Below are 21,725 nucleotides of genomic sequence, written 5' to 3' on the forward strand. Positions count from 1 at the left end.
CGTGGTGGAGGCTGGGCCACTGGCGTGACGCAGGATGGGGGCGGGGCTGGAGCAGGTGACGCGGTGGAGGAGGCTGGGCCACGGGCGTGACGCAGGATGGGGGCGGGGCTGGGGTAGGTGACGCGTTGGAAGAGGCGGGGCTTCTGGCGTGACGCATGGAGTTGGCCTCCGGCATGACGGGTGGTGAGGGCGGAGCCTGATTGGAGAGCTCAAGATGGCGGCGCGAGCAGCGATGGTGGCCGGCGGCCGCGTTGTGCGAACCGGCTGCGGTTTGGCGGCTACTCGAAGTCGGGGTCCAGTTTCACAGATAGGCCGCGTCTCTTGCAGGGCGCTGGCGACTGGCGGTTAGTAAAGTGGGAGCGCGAAACGGGCCTTGTGCCGAATCTGAGGCCGCGGCTGCCACTCGGTCACAGGCCGGAAACGCGGAGTTTCACTTCCCGGGTGGGGCTGGGAGCGGATCCGGGGGGAACTGGTCAGTGCATGATTGACGGTTCATTTCAGAGAATTTACGGTGCAGAAGGAGGCCATTCGGCCCATCGAGTCTGCACCGGCTCTTGGAAAGAGCCCCCTACCCAAGGTCAACACCTCCACCCCGTCCCAGTAACCCCACCCAACACTCAGGCCAATCCACCTAACCTGCACATCTTTGGGCTGAGGAAACCCACGCAGACACGGGGAGAATGTACAAACCCAAGATAATTGAACCTGGGTCCCTGGTGCTGAGGCAGCAGTTCTAACCACTGCGCCGCCGTGCTGCCTTTTTAAAAAAAAAAAAAAAAAAATATGTTGAGTTTTTCAACAAATTTTCAACCTTACAAACACCCCCCCCCCCCCCCCCCCGTAACAGAAAAGAAAGAAAGCTCGCTTAGCAAGACATGAACATGGCAAGTCAATATGATACAGAACTTTGTACATTGGATTCCTCCCGCACATGTCAGTTTTCCGGATCATTCATGTGTTTTCTTGCTCAAATACCCCCCCCCCCCCCGGGTTGCTGTTGCTGCTGTCCGACCTTCATCTAACACTCCGCGAGATAGTCTAGGAACGGTTGCCACTGCCTGTAGAACCCCTGCACAGACCCCCTCAAGGCAAACTTTAACCTCTCCAACTTGATAAACCCTGCCATATGATTTATCCAGGCCTCCACGCTGGGGGGGCTTCGCCTCTTTCCACATTAACAAGATGTTAATCCTTCGCCGGGCTACTAGAGACGCAAAGGCCAGAATACCGGCCTCTTTCGCCTCATGCACTCCTGGCTCGTCCACTACTCCAAATAGTGCTAGCCCCAGCTTGACTTGACCTGGACTTTCACCACCTTAGATACTATTCCTGCAACTCCCCTCCAGTGCTGGGCATGACCAAAACATATGGACATGGTTTGCCGGACTTCCCGAGTACCTCCCACATCTGTCCTCCACCCCAAAGAACCTACTCTGCCTCGCCCCTGTCATATGCGCTCTGTGCACTACCTTAAACTGTATCAGGCTAAGCCTGGCACACGAGGAAGAGGAATTAACCCTACTTAGGGCATCAGCCCACAGCCCCTCCTCAATATCCTCCCCCAGCTCCTCTTCCCATTTACCTTTCAGCTCCTCTACCAAAGCCTCCCCCTCTTTCATCTCCTGGTATATCGCTGACATCTTGCCCTCCCCGACCCATACGCCCGAAATCACCCTGTCTTGAATCCCCTGTGCCGGGAGTGGCGGGAATTCCCTCACCTGCTGCCTCACAAATGCCCTCACTTGCATGTACCTGAAGGCATTTCCTGGGGGTAGTCCAAATTTCTCCTCCAACGCCCCTAAGCTCGCAAACGTCCCATTGATGAACAGGTCCCCTATTTTTCTAATCCCTGCCCGATGCCAGCTCTGAAACCCCCCCCCGTCCATCCTTCCTGGGACAAACCGATGGTTATCCCTAATCGGGGACCACCCCGAGGCTCCCAACGCTCCCCTGTCGTCTCCACTGCCCCCAGATCTTTAGCGTTGCCGCCACCACCGGGCTCGTGGTGTTATCTTTTTGGCGAGAGCGGCAGCGGTGCAGTCACCAGTGCCCCCAGGCACGTTCCTTTGCAGGGCGCCTCTTTCGCCGCCCCCTCTCCCTCCATCACCCACTTACGGATCATCGCCACGTTGGCTGCCCAGTAGTAGCCGCCCAAATTCGGCAACGCCGGCCCTCTATCCCTGCTACGCTCCAGGAACCCCCTCCTTGTCCTCGGGGTCTTGCTCGCCCACACAAAACTCATAATGCTCCTGCCTACCCTCTTAAAGGCCTTGGTGATCACGATTGGAAGGCACTGGAACATAAAAAGAAACCTTGGGAGGACCACCATTTTAATCGACTGTACCCTGCCTGCCAGCGAGAGTGGCAACATGTACCACCTTTTAAAATACTCCCATCTGTTCCACCAGCCGTGTCAAATTAAGTTTGTGCAGTGCCCCCCCCCCCCCCCCCCCCCCCAGCTCCTAGCTACCTGAATCCCCAAGTATCGAAAGCTCCTTTGCGCCCTCAACGGTAGGTCGTCTATCCCTCTTCCCTGATTCCCCCGGATGCACCACAAAGAGCTCACTCTTTCCCACGTTGAGCTTATAGCCCGAAAAATCTCCAAATTCCCTTAGGATCTGCGTGACCTCAACCATCCCCTCCACTGGATCCGCCACATACAGCAACAGGTCGTCTGCGTACAGCGACACCCGATGTTCCCCTCCCCCTCGGACCACCCCCTTCCATTTCCCCGACTCCCTTAATGCCATGGCCAAAGGTTCAATTGCCAATGCAAACAGCAGAGGGCACTCTTCCCTCGATACAGCCGGAAATACTCCGACCTCTGCCGGTTCGTGACCACGCTCTCCAACGGGGCTCTATACAGGAGCTTGACCCAACTAATAAACCCTCTCCCGAACCCAAACCTCATCACTTCCCAGAGATACTCCCACTCTACTCTGTCAAAGGCCTTCTCCACGTCCATGGCTGCCACTATCTCCGCCTCTCCCTCCACCGATGGCATCATTATCACATTTAGGAGCCTTCGCACATTGGTATTTAGCTGCCTACCCTTTACGAATCCAGTCTGGTTCTCGTGAATCACCCCCGGGACACAGTCCTCAATCTTCGTAGCCAACATTTTTGCCAGCACTTGACATCTACGTTGAGGAGTGAGATCGCTCTATATGACCCACATTTCAGTGGGTCCTTATCCTGCTTGAAGATCAAAGAGATCGTCGCCTCCGACATTGTCGGGGGCAGGGTCCCCCCTCCCTTGCTTCATTGAAGGTCCTTGCCAGCAACTGGTCGACAAACTTCCTATAAAACTCCACCGGGAACTCATCTGACCCTGGGGCCTTCCCTGTGCATGCTCCCCAGTCCTTTAACCAGCTCCTCTGCCCCAATTGGTGCCAGCCACCTCCTGCTCCACCACCCTCGGGAACCTCAGTTGGTCCAAGAATCGTTGCATCCCCTCTTTTCCACCTGGGGGTTGGGACCTAACAGCTCCTTGTAAAAGGCCTTGAATGCCTCATTCACTTTTCTCTGCACTCTAGTTTCCCTGCCATCCTTGATTCCACCTATTTCCCTTGCTGCCATCCTCTTGCGGAGCTGATGTGCCAGCATCCGACTCGCCTTCTCCCCATATTCATATATCGCCCCCTGTGCCTTCCTCCACTGTGCCTCTGCCTGCCCTGTGGTCAACAGGTCGAACTTTGTCTCTCCCCGAGTAGTTCCTCATCAGGAGCCTCTACATACCTCCTGTCCACCGTTAACATCTCCCCCACTAACCTCTCCCTTTCCCTGCTCTCTTCACCCTATGTGCCCTGATGGAAATTAACTCTCCCCTGACCACCGCCTTCAGCGCCTCCCAGACTACTGCCACCTGCACCTCCCCATTGTCATTGGCCTCCAGATACCTATCGATGCACCCCCACACCCTCCCACACACTTCCTTGTCTGCCAGCAGTCCCACATCCAATCGCCACAACGGGCGTTGGTCCCCCTCCTCCCCCAGCTCGAGCTCCACCCAATGCGGGGCATGGTCCGAAATGGCTATGGCCGAATACTCCGTTCCCTCCACTTTCGGGATCAATGCCCTACCCAAAACAAAAATCTATCCGGGAGTAGGCCTTATGTGCGTGGGAGAAAAAAGAAAATTCTCTGGCCAATGGCCTGGCAAAATTCACGGATCTACTCCCCCCATCTGGTCCATAAACCCCCTAAGCACCTTGGCTGGCCTCTTCCCCGTCCTAGATCTGGAACGATCTAATGCTGGGTCCAGCAGTGTTAAAATCCCCACCCATTATCAAGCTCCCTACCTCCAAGTCTGGGATATGCCCCAACATTGTTTCATGAATCCAGCATTGTCCTAGTTCGGGGCATATACATTCACCAGTACCACCTCCATCCCCTGCAACCTACCGATCACCATCACATATCGGCCTCCATTGTCTGCTATGTTCTTGGCCTCAAACGACACCTGCTTCCCCACCAATATTGCCACCCCTCTATTCTGCGCATCCAGCCCAGAATGGAACAGCTGTCCTACCCATCCCTTCCTTAACCTGACCTGATCTGCCACCTTCAGATGTGTCTCCTGAAGCATGGCCACGTCTGCTTTCAGTCCCTTTAGGTGTGCGAACACTCGGGGCCCTCTTAACCGGCCCATTTAGGCCTCTCTCATTCCATGTGATCAGCTGCATTGGGGGGCAACCCCCTTCCCCTCTTCCCCCCCCCCCCCCCCCCCCCCCCCCCCACCAACTAGCCATCTCCTATCTTAGGCCAGTCCTGTGCCCACGCCTCCTGCACCCTCCAGTCCCCCAGACGGGGAACACTGACCATCTCTTCCATGTTCAGTTCCCCCTCGGACAGTGCAGCGGCAACCCTAATGTGCCCCCCCGCCCGCTAGATCCACATCTAGCACTTTTGCTCCCCCCATATTACTTCCGTCAGTCAGCTGACTTCTGCTGACCCCAGCTTCCCGTTGATTTCCCCGTGTGGGAGTCTCTTCCTCCTTGCCTTACTCCATTCGCCCCCCCCCCCCCTTCCCTAGCGCGGTAAAAAGCCTGTGCTTTCCTGAGCTAGCCCCGCCCCCTGTGGCGCAGCTCCTTTTGCGGCCTTTGTCCCAGTTCCCCCATCCCCGAGTCTCACCTCCCTCCAGCACTGGCACCCACATTCCCTGCCATCTCGACTACAGAAAAAAATAATTTTAACCAGAACTCTACCCACATCCCCATCCATCAACCCACCCATAAAATGTTCTTTACCCATATTTAGACCCCCGTATACAGCCAACATCCCCCCCCTCACCCACAGCCCCTCAGTTCGAGTCGGCAATTTTTCCGATTGGGTGAAGGTCCAAGCCTCTTGCGTTTCAAAATAATGGTGTCAAAGAAATGTACAGCAAAGGAACAGGCCCTTCGGCCCTCCAAGCCCGTGACGACCATGCTGCCCGACTAAACTACAATCTTCTACACTTCCTGGGTCCGTATCATAGAACATAGAAAATACAGCACAGAACAGGCCCTTCGGCCCACGATGTTGTGCTGAACGATTGTCCTAGATTAATCATAGATTATCATTGAATTTACAGTGCAGAAGGAGGCCATTCGGCCCTTTGAGTCTGCACCGGCTTTTGGAAAGAGCACCCTACCCAAACTCAACACCTCCACCCAACACCAAGGGCAATTTTGGACATTAAGGGCAATTTATCATTGGCCAATTCACCTAACCTGCACATCTTTGGACTGTGGGAGGAAACCGGAGCACCCGGAGGAAACCCACGCAGACACGGGGAGGACGTGCAGACTCAGCACAGACAATGACCCAAGCCGGAATCGAACCTGGGACCCTGGAGCTGTGAAGCAATTGTGCTATCCACAATGCTACCGTGCTGCCCTTAAGAACAAATAAATCTACACTATATCATTTTACCGTAATCCATGTACCTATCCAATAGCTGCTTGAAGGTCCCTAATGTTTCCGACTCAACTACTTCCACAGGCACTGCATTCCATGCCCCTACTACTCTCTGGGTAAAGAACCTACCTCTGATATCCCTCTTATATCTTCCACCTTTCACCTTAAATTTATGTCCCCTTGTAATGGTTTGTTCCACCCGGGGAAAAAGTCTGACTGTCTACTCTATCTATTCCCCTGATCATCTTATAAACCTCTATCAAGCCGCCCCTCATCCTTCTCCGTTCTAATGAGAAAAGGCCTAGCACCCTCAACCTTTCCTCGTAAGACCTACACTCCATTCCAGGCAACATCCTGGTAAATCTTCTTTGCACCTTTTCCAAAGCTTCCACATCCTTCCTAAAATGAGGCGACCAGAACTGTACACAATACTCCAAATGTGGCCTTACCAAAGTTTTGTACAGCTGCATCATCACCTCACAGCTCTTAAATTCAATCCCTCTGTTAATGAACGCGAGCACACCATAGGCCTTCTTCACAGCTCTATCCACTTGAGTGGCAACTTTCAAAGATGAATGAACATAGACCCCAAGATCTCTCTGCTCCTCCACATTCCAAGAACTCTACCGTTAACCCTGTATTCCGCATTCATATTTGTCCTTCCAAAATGGACAACCTCACACTTTTCAGGGTTAAACTCCATCTGCCACTTCTCAGCCCAGCTCTGCATCCGATATATGTATCTTTGCAGCTGACAACAGCCCTCCTTACTATCCACATCTCCACCAATCTTTGTATCGTCTGCAAATTTACTGACCCACCCTTCAACTCCCTCATCCAAGTCATTAATGAAAATCACAAACAGCAGAGGACCCAGAACTGATCCCTGCGGTACGCCACTGGTAACTGGGATCCAGGCTGAATATTTGCCATCCACCACCACTCTGACTTCTATCGGTTAGCCAGTTTGTTATCCAACTGGCCAAATTTCCCACTATCCCATGCCTCCTTACTTTCTGCATAAGCCTACCATGGGGAACCTTATCAAATGCCTTACTAAAATCCATGTACACTACATCCACTGCTTTACCTTCATCCACATGCTTGGTCACCTCCTCAAAGAATTCAATAAGACTTGTAAGGCAAGACCTACCCCTCAAATCCGTGCTGACTATCCCTAATCAAGCAGTGTCTTTCCAGATGCTCAGAAATCCTATCCTTCAGTACCCTTTCCATTACTTTGCCTACCACTGAAGTAAGACTAACTGGCCTGTAATTCCCAGGGTTATCCCTAGTCCCTTTTTTGAACAGGGGCATGACATTCGCCACTCCAATCCCCTGGTACCACCCCTGTTGACAGTGAGGACGAAAAGATCATTGCCAACGGCTCTGCAATTTCATCTCTTGCTTCCCATAGAATCCTTGGATATATCCCATCAGGCCCGGGGGACTTGTCTATCCTCAAGTTTTTCAAAATGCCCAACACATCTTCCTTCCTAACAAGTATTTCATCGAGCTTACCAGTCTGTTTCTCCCTGTCCTCTCCAACAATATCGCCCCTCATTTGTAAATACAGAAGAAAAGTACTCGTTAAAGACCTCTCCTATCTCTTCAGACTCTATACACAATCTCCCGCTACTGTCCTTGATCGGACCTACCCTCGCTCTAGTCATTCTCATATTTCTCACATGTAAATGGCCTTGGGGTTTTCCTTGATCCTACCTGCCAAAGATTGTTCATGCCCTCTCTTAGCTCTCCTAATCCCTTTCTTCAGTTCCCTCCTGGCTATCTTGTATCCCTCCAATGCCCTGTCTGAACCTTGTTTCCTCAGCCTTACATAAGTCACCTTTTTCCTCTTAACAAGACATTCAACCTCTCTTGTCAACCATGGTTCCCTCACTCGACCATCTCTTCCCTGCCTGACAGGGACATACATATCAAGGACACGAAGCACCTGTTCCTTGAACAAGTTCCACATTTCACTCGTGTCCTTCCCTGACAGCCTATGTTCCCAACTTATGCACTTCAATTCTTGTCTGACAACATTGTATTTACCCTTCCCCCAATTGTAAACCTTGCCCTGTTGCACGTACCTATCCCTTTCCATTACTAAAGTGAAAGTCACAGAATTGTGGTCACTATCTCCAAAATGCTCCCCCACTAACAAATCTATCACTTGCCCTGGTTCATTACCAAGTACTAAATCCAATATTGCCCCTCCTCTGGTCGGACAATCTACATACTGTGTTAGAAAAGCTTCCTAGACACTGCACAAACTCCACCCCATCCAAACTATTTGATCTAAAGAGTTTCCACTCCATATTTGGGAAGTTAAAGTCACCCATGAGTACTACCCTATGACTTCTGCACCTTTCCAAAACCTGTTTCCCAATCTGTTCCTCCACATCTCTGCTACTATTGGGGGGCCTATAGAAAACTCCTAACAAGGTGACTGCTCCTTTCCTATTTCTGACTTCAACCCATACTGCCTCAATAGGGTGATACTCCTCAAACTGCTTTTCTGCAGCTGTTATACTATCTCTAATTAATAATGCCACCCCCCTACCTCTTTTACCACCTTCCCTAATCTTATTGAAACATCTATAACCAGGGACCTCCAACAACCATTTCTGCCCCTCTTCTATCCAAGTTTCCGTGATGGCCACCATATCGTAGTCCCAAGTACCGATCCATGCCTTAAGTTCACCCACCTTATTCCTGATGCTTCTTGCGTTGAAGTATACACACTTCAACCCATCTCCGTGCCTGCAAGTACTCTCCTTTGTCAGTGTTCCCTTCCCCACTGCCTCATTACACGCTTTGGCGTCCTGAATATCGGCTACCTTAGTTGCTGGACTACAAATCTGGTTCCCATTCCCCTGCCAAATTAGTTTAAACCCTCCCAAAGAGTACTAGAAAACCTCCCTCCCAGGATATTGGTGCCCCTCTGGTTCAGATGCAACCCATCCTGCTTGTACAGGTCCCACCTTCCCCAGAATGTGCTCCAATTATCCAAATACCTGAAGCCCTCCCTCCTACACCATTCCTGCAGCCACTTGTTCAGCTGCACTCTCTCCCTATTCCTAGCCTCGCTATCACGTGGCACCGGCAACAAACCAGAGATGACATCTGTCTGTCCTGGCTTTTAACTTCCAGCCTAACTCCCTAAACTTGTTTATTACCTCCACACCCCTTTTCCTACCTGTGTCGTTGGTACCAATGTGCACCACGACTTCTGGCTGCTCCCCCTCCCCCTTAAGGATCCTGAAGACACGATCCGAGACATCCCTGGCACCCGGGAGGCAACATACCTTCCGGGAGTCTCGCTCGCGACCACAGAATCTCCTATCTATTCCCCTAACCATTGAATCTCCTACAACTATTGCTTTTCTATTCTCCCCCCCCTTCTCTTCTGAGCCCCAGAGACCTGGCCGCTAGGGCCTTCCCCGGTAGGTCATCTCTTTCCCCCCCCCCCCCAACAGCATCCAAAACGGTATACTTGTTTTGAAGGGGAACGGCCACAAGGGATCCCTGCACTGTCTGCCTGTTGGTTTTTTCCCCCTGACTGTAACCCAGCTATTCTTGTCCTGTACCTTGGGTGTGGTTACCTCCCTGTAACTCTTCTCAATCACCCCCTCTGCCTCCCGGATGATCCGAAGTTCATCCAGCTTCAGCACCAGTTCCCTAACACTGTCTTTGAGGAGCTGAAGTTGGGTGCACTTCCCGCAGGTATAGTCAGCGGGGACACGTGGTATCCCTCACCACCCACATCCTACAGGAGGAGCATGCAACTGGCCTAGCCTCCATCCCCTCTTACCTTACAGAATATAGCTGCCGTGTGGACTAACTAGATCTCCGCCCTCCGACTCTGCTCCCAGTCAGCTACACTTTCTGTAAACTCCTGGCTCTCTTCGCACTCTTTGTGGAAATGTCGGAAACAAACTCTTACTATAGCACTCAAAGCACCAAATTCAGCACTCAGTGCATAGAGTATCCCTCTATTCCCATCCTGTTCATGTATTTGTCAAGATGCCCCTTAAATGTCACTATCGTCCCTGCTTCCACCACCACCTCTGGTAGCGAGTTCCAGGCACCCACTACCCTCTGTAAAATAAAAAAAATAAATTATAAAAAAAAACTTGCCTCGTACATCTACTCTAAACCTTGCCCCTCTCACCTTAAACCTATGCCCCCCTAGTAATTGACCCCTCTACCCTGGGGAAAAGCCTCTGACTATCCACTCTGTCTATGCCCCTCATAATTTTGTAGACCTCTATCAGGTCTCCCCTCAACCTCCTTCGTTCCAGTGAGAACAAACCGAGTTTATTCAATCGCTCCTCATAGCTAATGCCCTCCATACCAGGCAACATTCTGGTAAATCTCTTCTGCACCCTCTAAAGCCTCCACATCCTTCTGGTAGTGTGGCGACCAGAATTGAACACTATACTCCAAGTGTGGCCTAACTAAGGTTCTATACGGCTGCAACATGACTTGCCAATTCTTATACTCAATGCCCCAGCCAATGAAGGCAAGCATGCCGTATGCCTTCTTGACTACCTTCTCCACCTGTGTTGCCCCTTTCAATGACCTGTGGACCTGTACTCCTAGATCTCTTTGACTTTCAATACTCTTAAGGGTTCTACCATTCACTGTATATTCCCTACCTGCATTAGACCTTCCAAAATGCATTACCTCACATTTGTCCGGATTAAACTCCATCTGCCATCTCTCAGCCCAAGTTTCCACACAATCTAAATCCTGCTGTATCCTCTGACAGTCCTCATCGCTATCTGCAATTCCACCAACCTTTGTGTCGTCTGCAAACTTACTAATCAGACCAGTTACATTTTCCTCAATCATTGGGGCAACACGGTAGCATTGTGGATAGCACAATTGCTTTACAGCTCTAGGGTCCCAGGTTCAATTCTGGCTTGGGTCACTGTCTGTGCGGAGTCTGCACATCCACGTGTGTGCGTGGGTTTTCTCCGGGTGCTCCGGTTTCCTCCCACGGTCCAAAGATGTGCAGGTTAGGTGGATTGACCATGCTAAATTGCCCTTAGTGTCCAAAATTGCCCTTAGTGTTGGATGGGGTTACTGGGTTATGGGGGTAGGGTGAAGGTGTGGGTTTGGGTAGGGTGCTCTTTCCAAGAGCCGGTGCAGACTTGATGGGCCGAATGGCCTCCTTCTGCACTGTAAATTCTATGATTTATATATACTATATAAAAGTGTCGCTCCTGATAAGTGACCCACAGTCATGCAGGCTGCAGCATGCTGAACCTGACTTTTTTTTTGTGCAGCACTGCCTTGGCCCGGTTGAAGCCAGCTCTCTCCCTTGCCACCTACGTGCTCCAATCCTGGTAGACTCTGATCACCACATTCTCCCATCTATTGCTCCGCACCTTCTTGGCCCATCTCAGAACACTTTCTTTGTCTGCGAAGCGATGGAACCTTGCCACTATTGCCCTTGGCGGCTCATCAGCCTTGGGTCTCCTCGCCAGGACCCGGTGAGCCCCTTCCAGCACCAGGGGGCTCAGAGGCCTCCGCACCCATCAGCGACTGGAGCATCGCACTCGCGTGCGTCCCGGCATCAGCTCCCTCCACTCCTTCGGGGAGACCCAGGATCCGGGGATTCTTCCTCCTCGACCTGTTCTCCAGGACCTCTAGTTTTTCGGCCCACCGCTTGTGCACTGCCCTGTGCGCCTCCATTTTTACCGCCAGGCCCAGGATCTCGTCCTCGTTCTCATTCGTATTATCCCTCACCTCACGAAGCTCCGCCTTCCGGGTCTCCTTCAGCCCCTCGATCGGCGCCAGCACCTCCTTTTTAAGCTCCTCCACACAGCGCTTAAGGAACTCCTGCTGGTCCGGCCCCCATGCTGCTCGATCTCCGCCCTCCGCCATTCTGTTTTTTTCGCCACTGCGCCACCGCTAATTTCCGCCATACAACCTAAGGGGGGACCTTACTTCACCTTCCCACACGGGATTAAATCAAAAAATTTCCGTAAAAGTCCGTGATAACGGGAGCTGCCGAAATGTGCGGCTTAGCTCCGCATCGCCGCAACCGGAAGTCCCACCATGCTGCCTTTTCAATGGAAATTTTAAATGCTGGACACGGTGCCTATATGGTTTGTTTCTGCTATCATTGTGTTTAGTGACAATATTTTGGGAGCCTGGTATAAACTGCACCAGTTCAGCCAATCTCCTCCCTCATTAGCTCCATTGCCCCACCAGGCGTGCCAAAATACTCTCTTCTGGAGAGTCACCCAGAGGCATGCTGGGTACAGCACTCTGAACTCCACCACCCCCTTTTTAAAGGGAGCAGCCTTAACCCTGTTAAATCTGGCCGCCCGCTTCACCAGGTCAGGTCCTAGTATACCTGCAGATCATTCCTTTCCCAGGTGCACTTCCTAGTTTGCCTCGCCCATCGGAAGGTCTTCTCCTTATCTAGAAAACGGTGTAACCTCACGAGTTCCCTCTGTGCTCAGTCGACCCCCAGGGGCCGGTCGTAGGTGCCCTTCCCCCATTGGCTTCTCCAGCATTTTGGCCACGTACGTGCTGGCCTCCGTACCTTCAGGCATCCTCACGATCCTCCGGTTTTGTCTTCTGGAGTGATTCTCCAGAAGCACCACCTTCTACCTCATACTCTTTTGGGTCTCCCGCATCACCCCCACCTCGACCACCAATGCGGCCAACTGTTCCTCGTGCTCCCCCACTCCTCCTGATCCCTGACTTAATCAGTCCCACCATCTTGGCCAGGTCTTCCAGGGCCGCCTCCCTCTGCTAACAGAACTTTGCATTTAGGAACTCTAGGAGCTGTTCTGTTTGCCACGTGCCCTCTGCCATCTTATCCTGTGGTGTACCACAATAACTCCTCTTGCCCCGTTCCTACTTTGTGGATCCATCCACCAGCCACACCAGAGTAAAACCTTCCACACGCACTCTTGACATCACATACTTTGCCCTTCGGTCAGGGAAAAGACCAGAAAACACCGCCTTGAGTGGGAGCGACCAAATGTGAAACCGCTCACTCCATGGCCACCACCAGAAATCCAGCCGACCTCCTCCCGATCTTTCAATGTCTAATCAGACATTGCAAGAACGGACCTTTTCTGGAGCTGTTTGGGTGAGGTTAGTGGAATCAAGGGCATGGACTGGGCAGCTGATCTTTGCTTCATTAACAGCACTGCTGGCTACAGACTGTATCGATAACTTGTTTTCCTCATTTTCTAACATGAATGGGCCGATCGCAGCATGCGGTTGTGTTGGAGAACCGTGTGGTGTGTTTGGTTCTCCAGCTGATGTGGTTTCTGCCTGATTGTGAGGCAAAGTGGGGATCAGGTGGAGGAGAAATTGGGCCACATCTGATTGAACTTGGCTTGTGTTCCCCAGACTCCTTTTTGATTTGTGCAGACAGCATCAAAATGGAGCCTTTTGGCTCTGAGGAATGTTCCCAAGATCCAGGACAGAGGAACACAGACCAAAACTTCTCTCCAGAGGAATAAAAGGAATGGGAAATTGGCAGTGATTCGCTCAGACAATTCCATTTAATGCTATTTCTCTGATTCCCTGAATGCATAGAACGGAACTGCATTGTCAGTTGTTGCATTCATTCATCCTTTGTCCTGGCCTGACCATTTTCTTCGGCATCATTGCGTCATGCAAATAAAATCAGTTCCAGCAATCTAAAGGAGTAACTTTCTTCCTCCACCTGTCCCCAGCAAACACTCGCAGTGTGTGTACCACACAGATTACAAAGTCAAGGGTAAAGCTCTCTCCATGCTGTACCCATCAAAAACTCCCAAGTGAAGAAAGCTCCCTTGTGCCCAGAAGTTAAACACACCACCTGTCACTTCCATGAAGCTGGCAGATGGTGAGGAAAATTTGAGACCCTGCTCTCTTAACTTGCTTCAACAGTTGGGTGAGAAATATATTGAAAATGAATGTGGGCAAACAAGAACTGAATGTTGCAGTGTGGGCAGCCAAAGACTAACAGAAACCCCATTTGTTCACCTTGCCTGCATGTCTAATCAATATGCTTTTCCCCTTTCAATGGCAGGTATTCCGACTGATGAAGAGCAAGCAACTGGGATGGAAAAGATGATCATGCAGGCTATGAAAACTGGGAAGGTACATCAAAAACTTTACCAGTTTCCAGTGAAGAGACTGGTAATCTTTAACGGTCAGGGGGCTTCAGGAGAGGGGGTGTTTCAGGGCTGATTGAATGTGTCTTACTGAAGATGGAGCTGTCTGTGCTCTGCCCTTTGATTTCCCCCTCTAATTAAGTTTGTGCTGGGTGAGTCCGTTTCACAGATTGAACATGAGTACCTACTATCATCTCATACTTACCCACCCTAATCCAAACTGAGTGAGAGCCATCTGATATCAGGGCTGTTTCCTGTGGCCAAGTCCTCCTTAGAGTCCCAACAGTGGAGGAGTCCATTCGGCCCATCAAATCTGCACCAACCCGACATAGGCCCAATTCCCTCGTTTTATCCCTGTGTCCCCACCTCACCTTTGAACATTTAAGGGGCAATTTAGCGTGGCCAATCCACCTCACCTGCACATCTTTGGACTGTGGGAGGAAAGCCACAGGCAACAGAAGATTGTGTAAACTCCATACTGTCACCTGAGGTCAGAAACAAACCCGGAGCCTGTGCTGTGAAGCAGCAGTGCTTGCCACTGTGCCGCCCATCTTTTTAGCAGGTTCCTAGGCCTTAGCGCAATGAAGATCGGTTGTTTGATTGTGGTTAGACCTTTAGGGGCATGACTACGTTGCTGTTCCTCCTCTGCCAGCTTGTGCATGACTGAGAATGAGGCTGCTCTGTTGACAGCCTGAGGCTGCATAAAGGTTTCTCACTACCTTGCTGTCCTATTCCATAGGGCAGTAAGTGGCAGAGGGTGCTCCTTCATTCAATTGGACCTGATGTTGTTTCCTGTAGGATCCTTTCAATATAATGAAGCCGAAGGAATATGCTGGGACCAAAGACGATCCTCACATTGTACCGTCTGTCACCAACAAGAGGCTTGTAGGCTGCATTTGTAAGTACAATATTCACACTTTGGGGGGGGGGGGGGGGGGGTAGTAGAGGAGCGTGCACTGATGGCTGGGGAGGAGGAGGGGCGATTCCCACACGGGAGGGGGGATCAATGGGATGGCGGGGGAGGCTGGGGTCAGCTGACTTGCGGGAGTGTTATGAGGGGAGCAAAAGAGCTAGATATGGATCTAGCCGGGAGGGGGGGTGAGATAGGGTTGCTGCTGCATTGGCCGAGGGAGAACTGGAAACCGAAGAGGTGGTCGGGGTGGGGGTCCCTAAAGGGACTGAAGGCAGACGTGGTCATGCTTCAGGAGACACATTTGAAGGTGGCAGACCAGGTCAGGTTAAGAAAGGGATGGGTAGGACAGGTATTCCATTCGGGGTTGTATGCGAAGAACAGGGGTGGCAATACTGGTGGGGAAGCGGGTGTCATTTGAGGCCAAGAATATTGAGGTGGACAATGGAGGTCGATATGTGATGGTGAGCGGTAGGTTGCAGGGGACGTGGGTGGTATTGGTAATTGTATATGCCTCGAACTGGGATGATGCTGGACTTACGAAGCGTATGTTGGGGCGCATTCCAGACCTGGAAGTAGGAAGCTTGATAATGGGGGGGGGGGGGCGGGATTTCAACACTGTGTTGGACCCAGCATTAGCTCGTTCCAGATCTAGGATAGGGAAGAGGCTGGCTGTGGCCAAGGTGCTTAGGGGGTTTATGGACCAGATGGGGGAGTAGATCCGTGGAGATTTGCTAGGCCCCTGGCCAGGGGATTTTCTTTTTTTTTTTTTTTTCCCCCACGTACACAAAGCCTACTCCCTGATAGATTTTTTTTGTTTTGAGCAGGACGCTGATCCCGAAAGTGGAGGGGACGGCGTACTCGGCCATAGCCATCTCCAACCACGCCCTGCACTGGGTGGAGTTGGGAGAGGAGAGGGACCAACGCCCGCTGTGGTGTCTGGATGTGGGATTACTGGCGGATGAGGAGGTGTGCGGGAGGGTACGGGTGCATTGAAAGGTATTTGGAGGCCAACGACAACGGGGAGGTGCAGGTGGGGGTGCTGTAGTATGGGAGGTGCTGAAGGCAGTGGTCAGGGGAGAGTTAATCTCCATCAGGGCTCATAGGGTGAAGAGAGAGGGCAGGGAAAGGAGAGGTTAATGGGGGAGATCCTAAGGGTGGACAGGAGATATGCAGAGGCCCCTGAGGAGGGACTACTTGGGGAGCAGCGAAGTCTTCAGATTGAATTCGACCTGTTGACTACAGGGAAGGCAGAGGCACAGTGGAGGAAAGCACAGGGGGCGACGCATGAGTATGGGGAGTACAGCTCTGTAAGAGGATGGCAGCGAGGGAGATAGGTGGAGTCAAGGATGGCCGGGGAACTACGGTGTGGAGTGCGGTGAAAGTAAATGAGGCATTTAAGGCCTTTTATGAGGAGCTGTACAGATCTCAGCCCCCAGCGGGGTAAGAGGAGATGCAACTATTTCTGGATCAACTGAGGTTCCTGAGGGTGGAGGAGCAGGAGGTGGCTGGTTTGGGGGTGCCAATTGGGTTGGAGGAGCTGATTAAAGGACAGGAGCATGCAGGCGGGGAAGGCCCTGGGGCCGGATGGGTTCCCGGTTGAGTTTTACAGGAAGTATGCGGACCTGTTAGCCCCGTTGCTGGTGAGGACTTTCAATGAGGCAACGGAGGGGGGCCCAGCCCCCGACAATGTCTGGGGTGCTGATCTCTCTGATCCTGAAGCAGGACAAGGACCCACTGCAATGTGGGTCGTATATGCCAATTTCGCTCCTTAATGTGGATGCTAAGTTGCTGGCAAAAGTGCTGGCTACAAGGATTGAGACTGTCCTGGGGGGGGGGGGGGATTCACGAGGACCAGATGGGATTTGTAACGGGCAGGCATCTAAACACCAATGTGCGGAGGCTCCTAAACATGATTCTGATGCCATCGGTGGAGGGAGAGGCGGAGATGGTGGCAGCTATGGACGCGGAGAAGGCTTTTGACCGACTGGACTGGGAGTATCTCTGGGAAGTGTTGCGGAGGTTTGGGGAGGGGTTTTTCAGTTGGGTTACGCTCCTATATAGAGCCCCGGTGGCGAGTGTGGTTACGAATCGGTGGAGGTCAGAGTATTTTCGGCTGTATCGAGGGACAAGGCAGGGGTGCCCCGTTGTTTGCATTAGCAATTGAGCCTTTGGCCATGGCATTAAGGGAGTCCAGGAAATGGAGGGGGGTGGTCCGAGGGGGAGAGGAGCATTGGGTGTCGCTGTAAGTGGACGACCTGTTGCTGTATGTGGCAGATCCAGTGGAGGGGATGGTGGAGGTCATGAAGATCCTAAGGCAGTTTGGGGACTTCTCGGGCTATAAGCTCTATGTAGGGAAAAGTGAGCTCTTCGTGGTTCATCCAGGGGACCAGGGAAGAGGGATAGACTACCTACCGTTGAGGGTGGCGGAAAGGAGCTTTCGGTACTTGGGGATCCAAGTAGCTAGGAGTTGGGGGGCCCTGCACAAACTTAATTTGACGTGGCTGGTGGAGCAGATGGAGGACGACTTCAAATGATGGGATGTGTTGCCACTCTCGCTAGTGGGCAGGGTACAGTCGATTAAAATGATGGTCCTCCTGAGGTTTCTTTGTGTTCCAGTGCCTTCCTATTATGATTACCAAGGCCTTTTTTAAGCAGGTGGGTAGGAGCATGGGTTTTGTGTGGGCAAACAAGACTCTGAGGGTAAGGAGGGGGTTTCTGGAGTGTAGTAGGGACAGAGGGCTGGCGTTGCCAAATCTGGGTGGCTACTATTGGGCAGCCAACATGGTGATGATCCGTAAGTGGGTAATCGAGGGGGTGGCATGGAAGAGGTTGGAGATGGTGTTCTGCAAAGGAACGAGCCTGAGGGCGCTGGTGATGGCACTGCTGCTCTCTGACAAGGTACACCATGAGTCCGGTGGTGGCAGCAACGCTAAAGATCTGGGGGCAGTGGAGACTATGGGTGAGATGGGAGCCTCAGTGTGGTCCCTGATCAGAGATAACCATCAGTTTGTCCCAGGAAGGATGGACGGGGGGGGTTTCAGAGCTGGCATTGGGCAGAGATCAGAAGGATTGGGGACCTGTTTATAGATGGGATGTTTGCAAGCCTAGGGGCGCTAGAGGAGAAGTTTGGGTTACCCTCGTGAAATGCGTTCGGGTACATGCAAGTGAGGGCGTTTGTGAGGCGGCAGGTAAGGGAATTCCTGCTGCTCCTGGCATGGGATTCAGGACAGTGATTTTGGGTGTATGGGTCAGAGAAGGCAAGGTTTTGGCGATATACCAGGAGATACAAGAAGAGGAGGCGATTGAAGAGGGTGTGTGGGCTGATGCCCTGAGTAGTGTTAGTTCCTCTTCCTTGTGTGCCAAGCTTAGCCTGATAGTTTAAGGTTATTCACAGCACATGACAGGGGTGAGGCTGAGTAGGTTCTTTGGGGTGGAGGACAGATATGGGAGGTGCTCGGGAAGCCCAGCGAATCACACCCACATGTTCTGGTTGTGCCAGGCACTGGATGGGTTTCACGAGGACTATGTCCAAGGTGGTAAGTCCAGGTCAAGCCAAGTTTGGGGTTGGCGGACGAGCCGGGAGTGCAGGAGGCCGGTATTCTGGCCTTTGTGTCCCTCGATCTTGCTGTTATGGAAAGACTCGAAGCCCCCCCCGTGTGGAAGCCTGGATGAATGACATGGCAGGGTTCATCAAGCTGGAGAGGATAAAGTTTGCCTTGAGAAGGTCTGTGCAGGGGTTCCTCAGGCAGTGGCAACCGTTCCTAGACTATCTCTCAGACGGTTAGAATGAGGTCGGGCAGCAGCAGCAGCAACCCAGGGAGGGAGAGGGGTATGTGGGTGGGTGGGGAAGGGGGTTTTCCTAGAGGCACTTAAAGAACAAAGAAATGTACAGCACAGGAACAGGCCCTTCGGCCCTCCAAGCCCGTGCCGACTATACTGCCCGACTAAACTACAAAATTCTACACTTCCTGGGTCTGTATCCTTCTATTCCCATCCTATTCATATATTTGTCAAGATGCCCCTTGAATGTCCCTATCGTCCCTGCTTCCACTACCTCCTCCGATAGCGAGTTCCAGGTACCCACTACCCTCTGCGTAAAAAAACTTGCCTCGTACATCTACTCTAAACCTTGCCCCTCTCACCTTAAACCTATGCCCCCTAGTAATTGACCCCTCTACCCTGGGGAAAAGCCTGACTATCCACTCTGTCTATGCCCTTCATAATTTTGTATACCTCTATCAGGTCGCCCCTCAACCTCCTTCGTTCCAGTGAGAACAAACCGAGTTTATTCAATCGCTCCTCATAGCTTATGCCCTCCATACCAGGCAACATTCTGGTAAATCTCTTCTGCACCCTCTCTAAAGCCTCCACATCCTTCTGGTAGTGTGGCGACCAGAATTGAACACTATACTCCAAGTGTGGCCTAACTAAGGTTCTATCCAGCTGCAACATGACTTGCCAATTCTTATACTCAATGCCCCGGCCAATGAAGGCAAGCATGCCGTATGCCTTCTTGACTACCTTCTCCACCTGTGTTGCCCCTTTCAATGACCTGTGGACCTGTACTCCTAGATCTCTTTGACTTTCAATATTCTTGAGGGTTCTACCATTCACTGTATATTCCCTACCTGCATTAGACCTTCCAAAATGCATTACCTCATTTGTCCGGATTAAACTCCATCTGCCATCTCTCCGCCCAAGTCTCCAGACAATCTAAATCCTGCTGTATCCTCAGACAGTCCTCATCGCTATCCGCAATTCCACCAACCTTTGTCGTCTGCAAACTTACTAATCAGACCAGTTACATTTTCCTCCAAATCATTTATATATACTACAAAGAGCAAAGGTCCCAGCACTGATCCCTGTGGAACACCACTGGTCACAGCCCTCCAATTAGAAAAGCATCCCTCCATTGCTACTCTCTGCCTTCTATGGCCTAGCCAGTTCTGTATCCACCTTGCCAGCTCACCCCTGATCCCGTGTGACTTCACCTTTTGTACTAGTCTACCATGAGGGACCTTGTCAAAGGCCTTACTGAAGTCCATATAGACAACATCTACTGCCCTACCTGCATCAATCATCTTAGTGACCTCCTCGCAAAACTCTATCAAGTTAGTGAGACACGACCTCCCCTTCACAAAACCGTGCTGCCTCTCTCTAATACGTCCATTTGCTTCCAAATGGGAGTAGATCCTGTCTCGAAGAATTCTCTCCAGTAATTTCCCTACCACTGAAGTAAGGCTCACCGGCCTGTAGTTCCTGGGATTATCCTTGCTACCCTTCTTAAACAGAGGAACAACATTGGCTATTCTCCAGTCCTCCGGGACATCCCCTGAAGACAGCGAGGATCCAAAGATTTCTGTCAAGGCCTCAGCAATTTCCTCTCCAGCCTCCTTCAGTATTCTGGGGTAGATCCCATCAGGCCCTGGGGACTTATCTACCTTAATATTTTTTAAGACACCCAACACCTCGTCTTTTTGGATCTCAATGTGACCCAGGCTATCTACACCCCCTTCTCCAGACTCAACATATACCAATTCCATCTCTTTGGTGAATACTGATGCAAAGTATTCATTTCGTACCTCGCCCATTTCCTCTGGCTCCACACATAGATTCCCTTGCCTATCCTTCAGTGGGCCAACCCTTTCCCTGGCTACCCTCTTGCTTTTTATGTACGTGTAAAAAGCCTTGGGATTTTCCTTAACCTTATTTGCCAATGACTTTTCATGACCCCTTCTAGCCCTCCTGACTCCTTGCTTAAGTTCCTTCCTACTTTCCTTGTATGCCACACAGGCTTCGTCTGTTCCCAACCTTTTAGCCCTGACAAATGCCTCCTTTTTCTTTTTGACAAGGCCTACAATATCACTCGTCATCCAAGGTTCCTGAAAATTGCCGTATTTATCTTTCTTCCTCACAGGAACATGCCTGTCCTGTATTCCTTTCAACTGACACTTGAAAGCCTCCCACATGTCAGATGTTGATTTGCCCTCAAACATCCGCCCCCAATCTATGTTCTTCAGTTCCCGCCTAATATTGTTATAATTAGCCTTCCCCCAATTTAGCACATTCATCCTCGGACCACTCTTATCCTTGTCCACCAGTACTTTAAAACTTACTGAATTGTGGTCATGGTTACCGAAATGCTCCCCTACTGAAACATCTACCACTTGGCCAGGCTCATTCCCCAATACCAGGTCCAGTACCGCCCCTTCCCTAGTTGGACTGTTTACATAGTTGGTTGAGAATTTTTGTTGGAAAAACTTTGAAAAAACATTTTTTTTAAAGTACGATATTCACTGCTGTATTTTCTTCAATTTAATGTCTGTTTTCACCTGCCTCTGTCAGTTGTGTACAAATGTTGATTTAAAACTAAATGCAAGGGAGAAAAACCATTTATCTGCATGTTACTCTGTTTTATGGGAAGAAAATCTGACCAATCACAATCCTCCTGTGGCAGGAGGAGCAATAGTTTGCTGTAAGTAACCTTGATCTGCTGACAAAAGAACTCTGTATTAACAGGGAACTTTGCTTTGTAGGTGAAGAAGACAATACTGCAGTCATTTGGTTCTGGCTTCATGATGGAGATGCACAGCGCTGTCCCTCGTGCGGGGCTCACTACCAGCTCGTACCCCACCATCATTGAAGACAGTACTATTCATTTGCATTCAATGGATCTTAGTGGTTCGGGACCCAACATGTAACACTCCACAGGCTGTTTGCCACTGTATTCTTAAGAAGTAAAAAATATTAAAAATGAATGTTTACATCTACAG

General features: G+C 51.2%; 1 protein-coding gene across 2 annotated transcripts; it reads left to right on the forward strand.

Moving 5' to 3' along the window:
• The first annotated feature begins 152 nt into the window (after positions 1–152).
• Positions 153–21,722, forward strand: LOC140396795 (cytochrome c oxidase subunit 5B, mitochondrial-like). Of its 2 annotated transcripts, XM_072485516.1 has the most exons (4): positions 167–344; positions 13,955–14,025; positions 14,838–14,937; positions 21,489–21,722. In XM_072485516.1, the coding sequence occupies exons 1-4, from the start codon at positions 215–217 to the stop codon at positions 21,593–21,595; spliced, it is 408 nt and encodes a 135-aa protein (XP_072341617.1). In that variant the 5' UTR covers positions 167–214; the 3' UTR covers positions 21,596–21,722. The 2 variants fall into 2 exon arrangements, with proteins under 2 accessions (XP_072341618.1, XP_072341617.1); XM_072485517.1 differs by lacking the exon at positions 14,838–14,937 and having other exon boundaries at positions 153–344.
• The last annotated feature ends 3 nt before the right edge of the window (positions 21,723–21,725 follow it).

Source organism: Scyliorhinus torazame, chromosome 20 (assembly GCF_047496885.1).
Source record: "Scyliorhinus torazame isolate Kashiwa2021f chromosome 20, sScyTor2.1, whole genome shotgun sequence".
Lineage (NCBI taxonomy): Eukaryota > Metazoa > Chordata > Chondrichthyes > Carcharhiniformes > Scyliorhinidae > Scyliorhinus > Scyliorhinus torazame.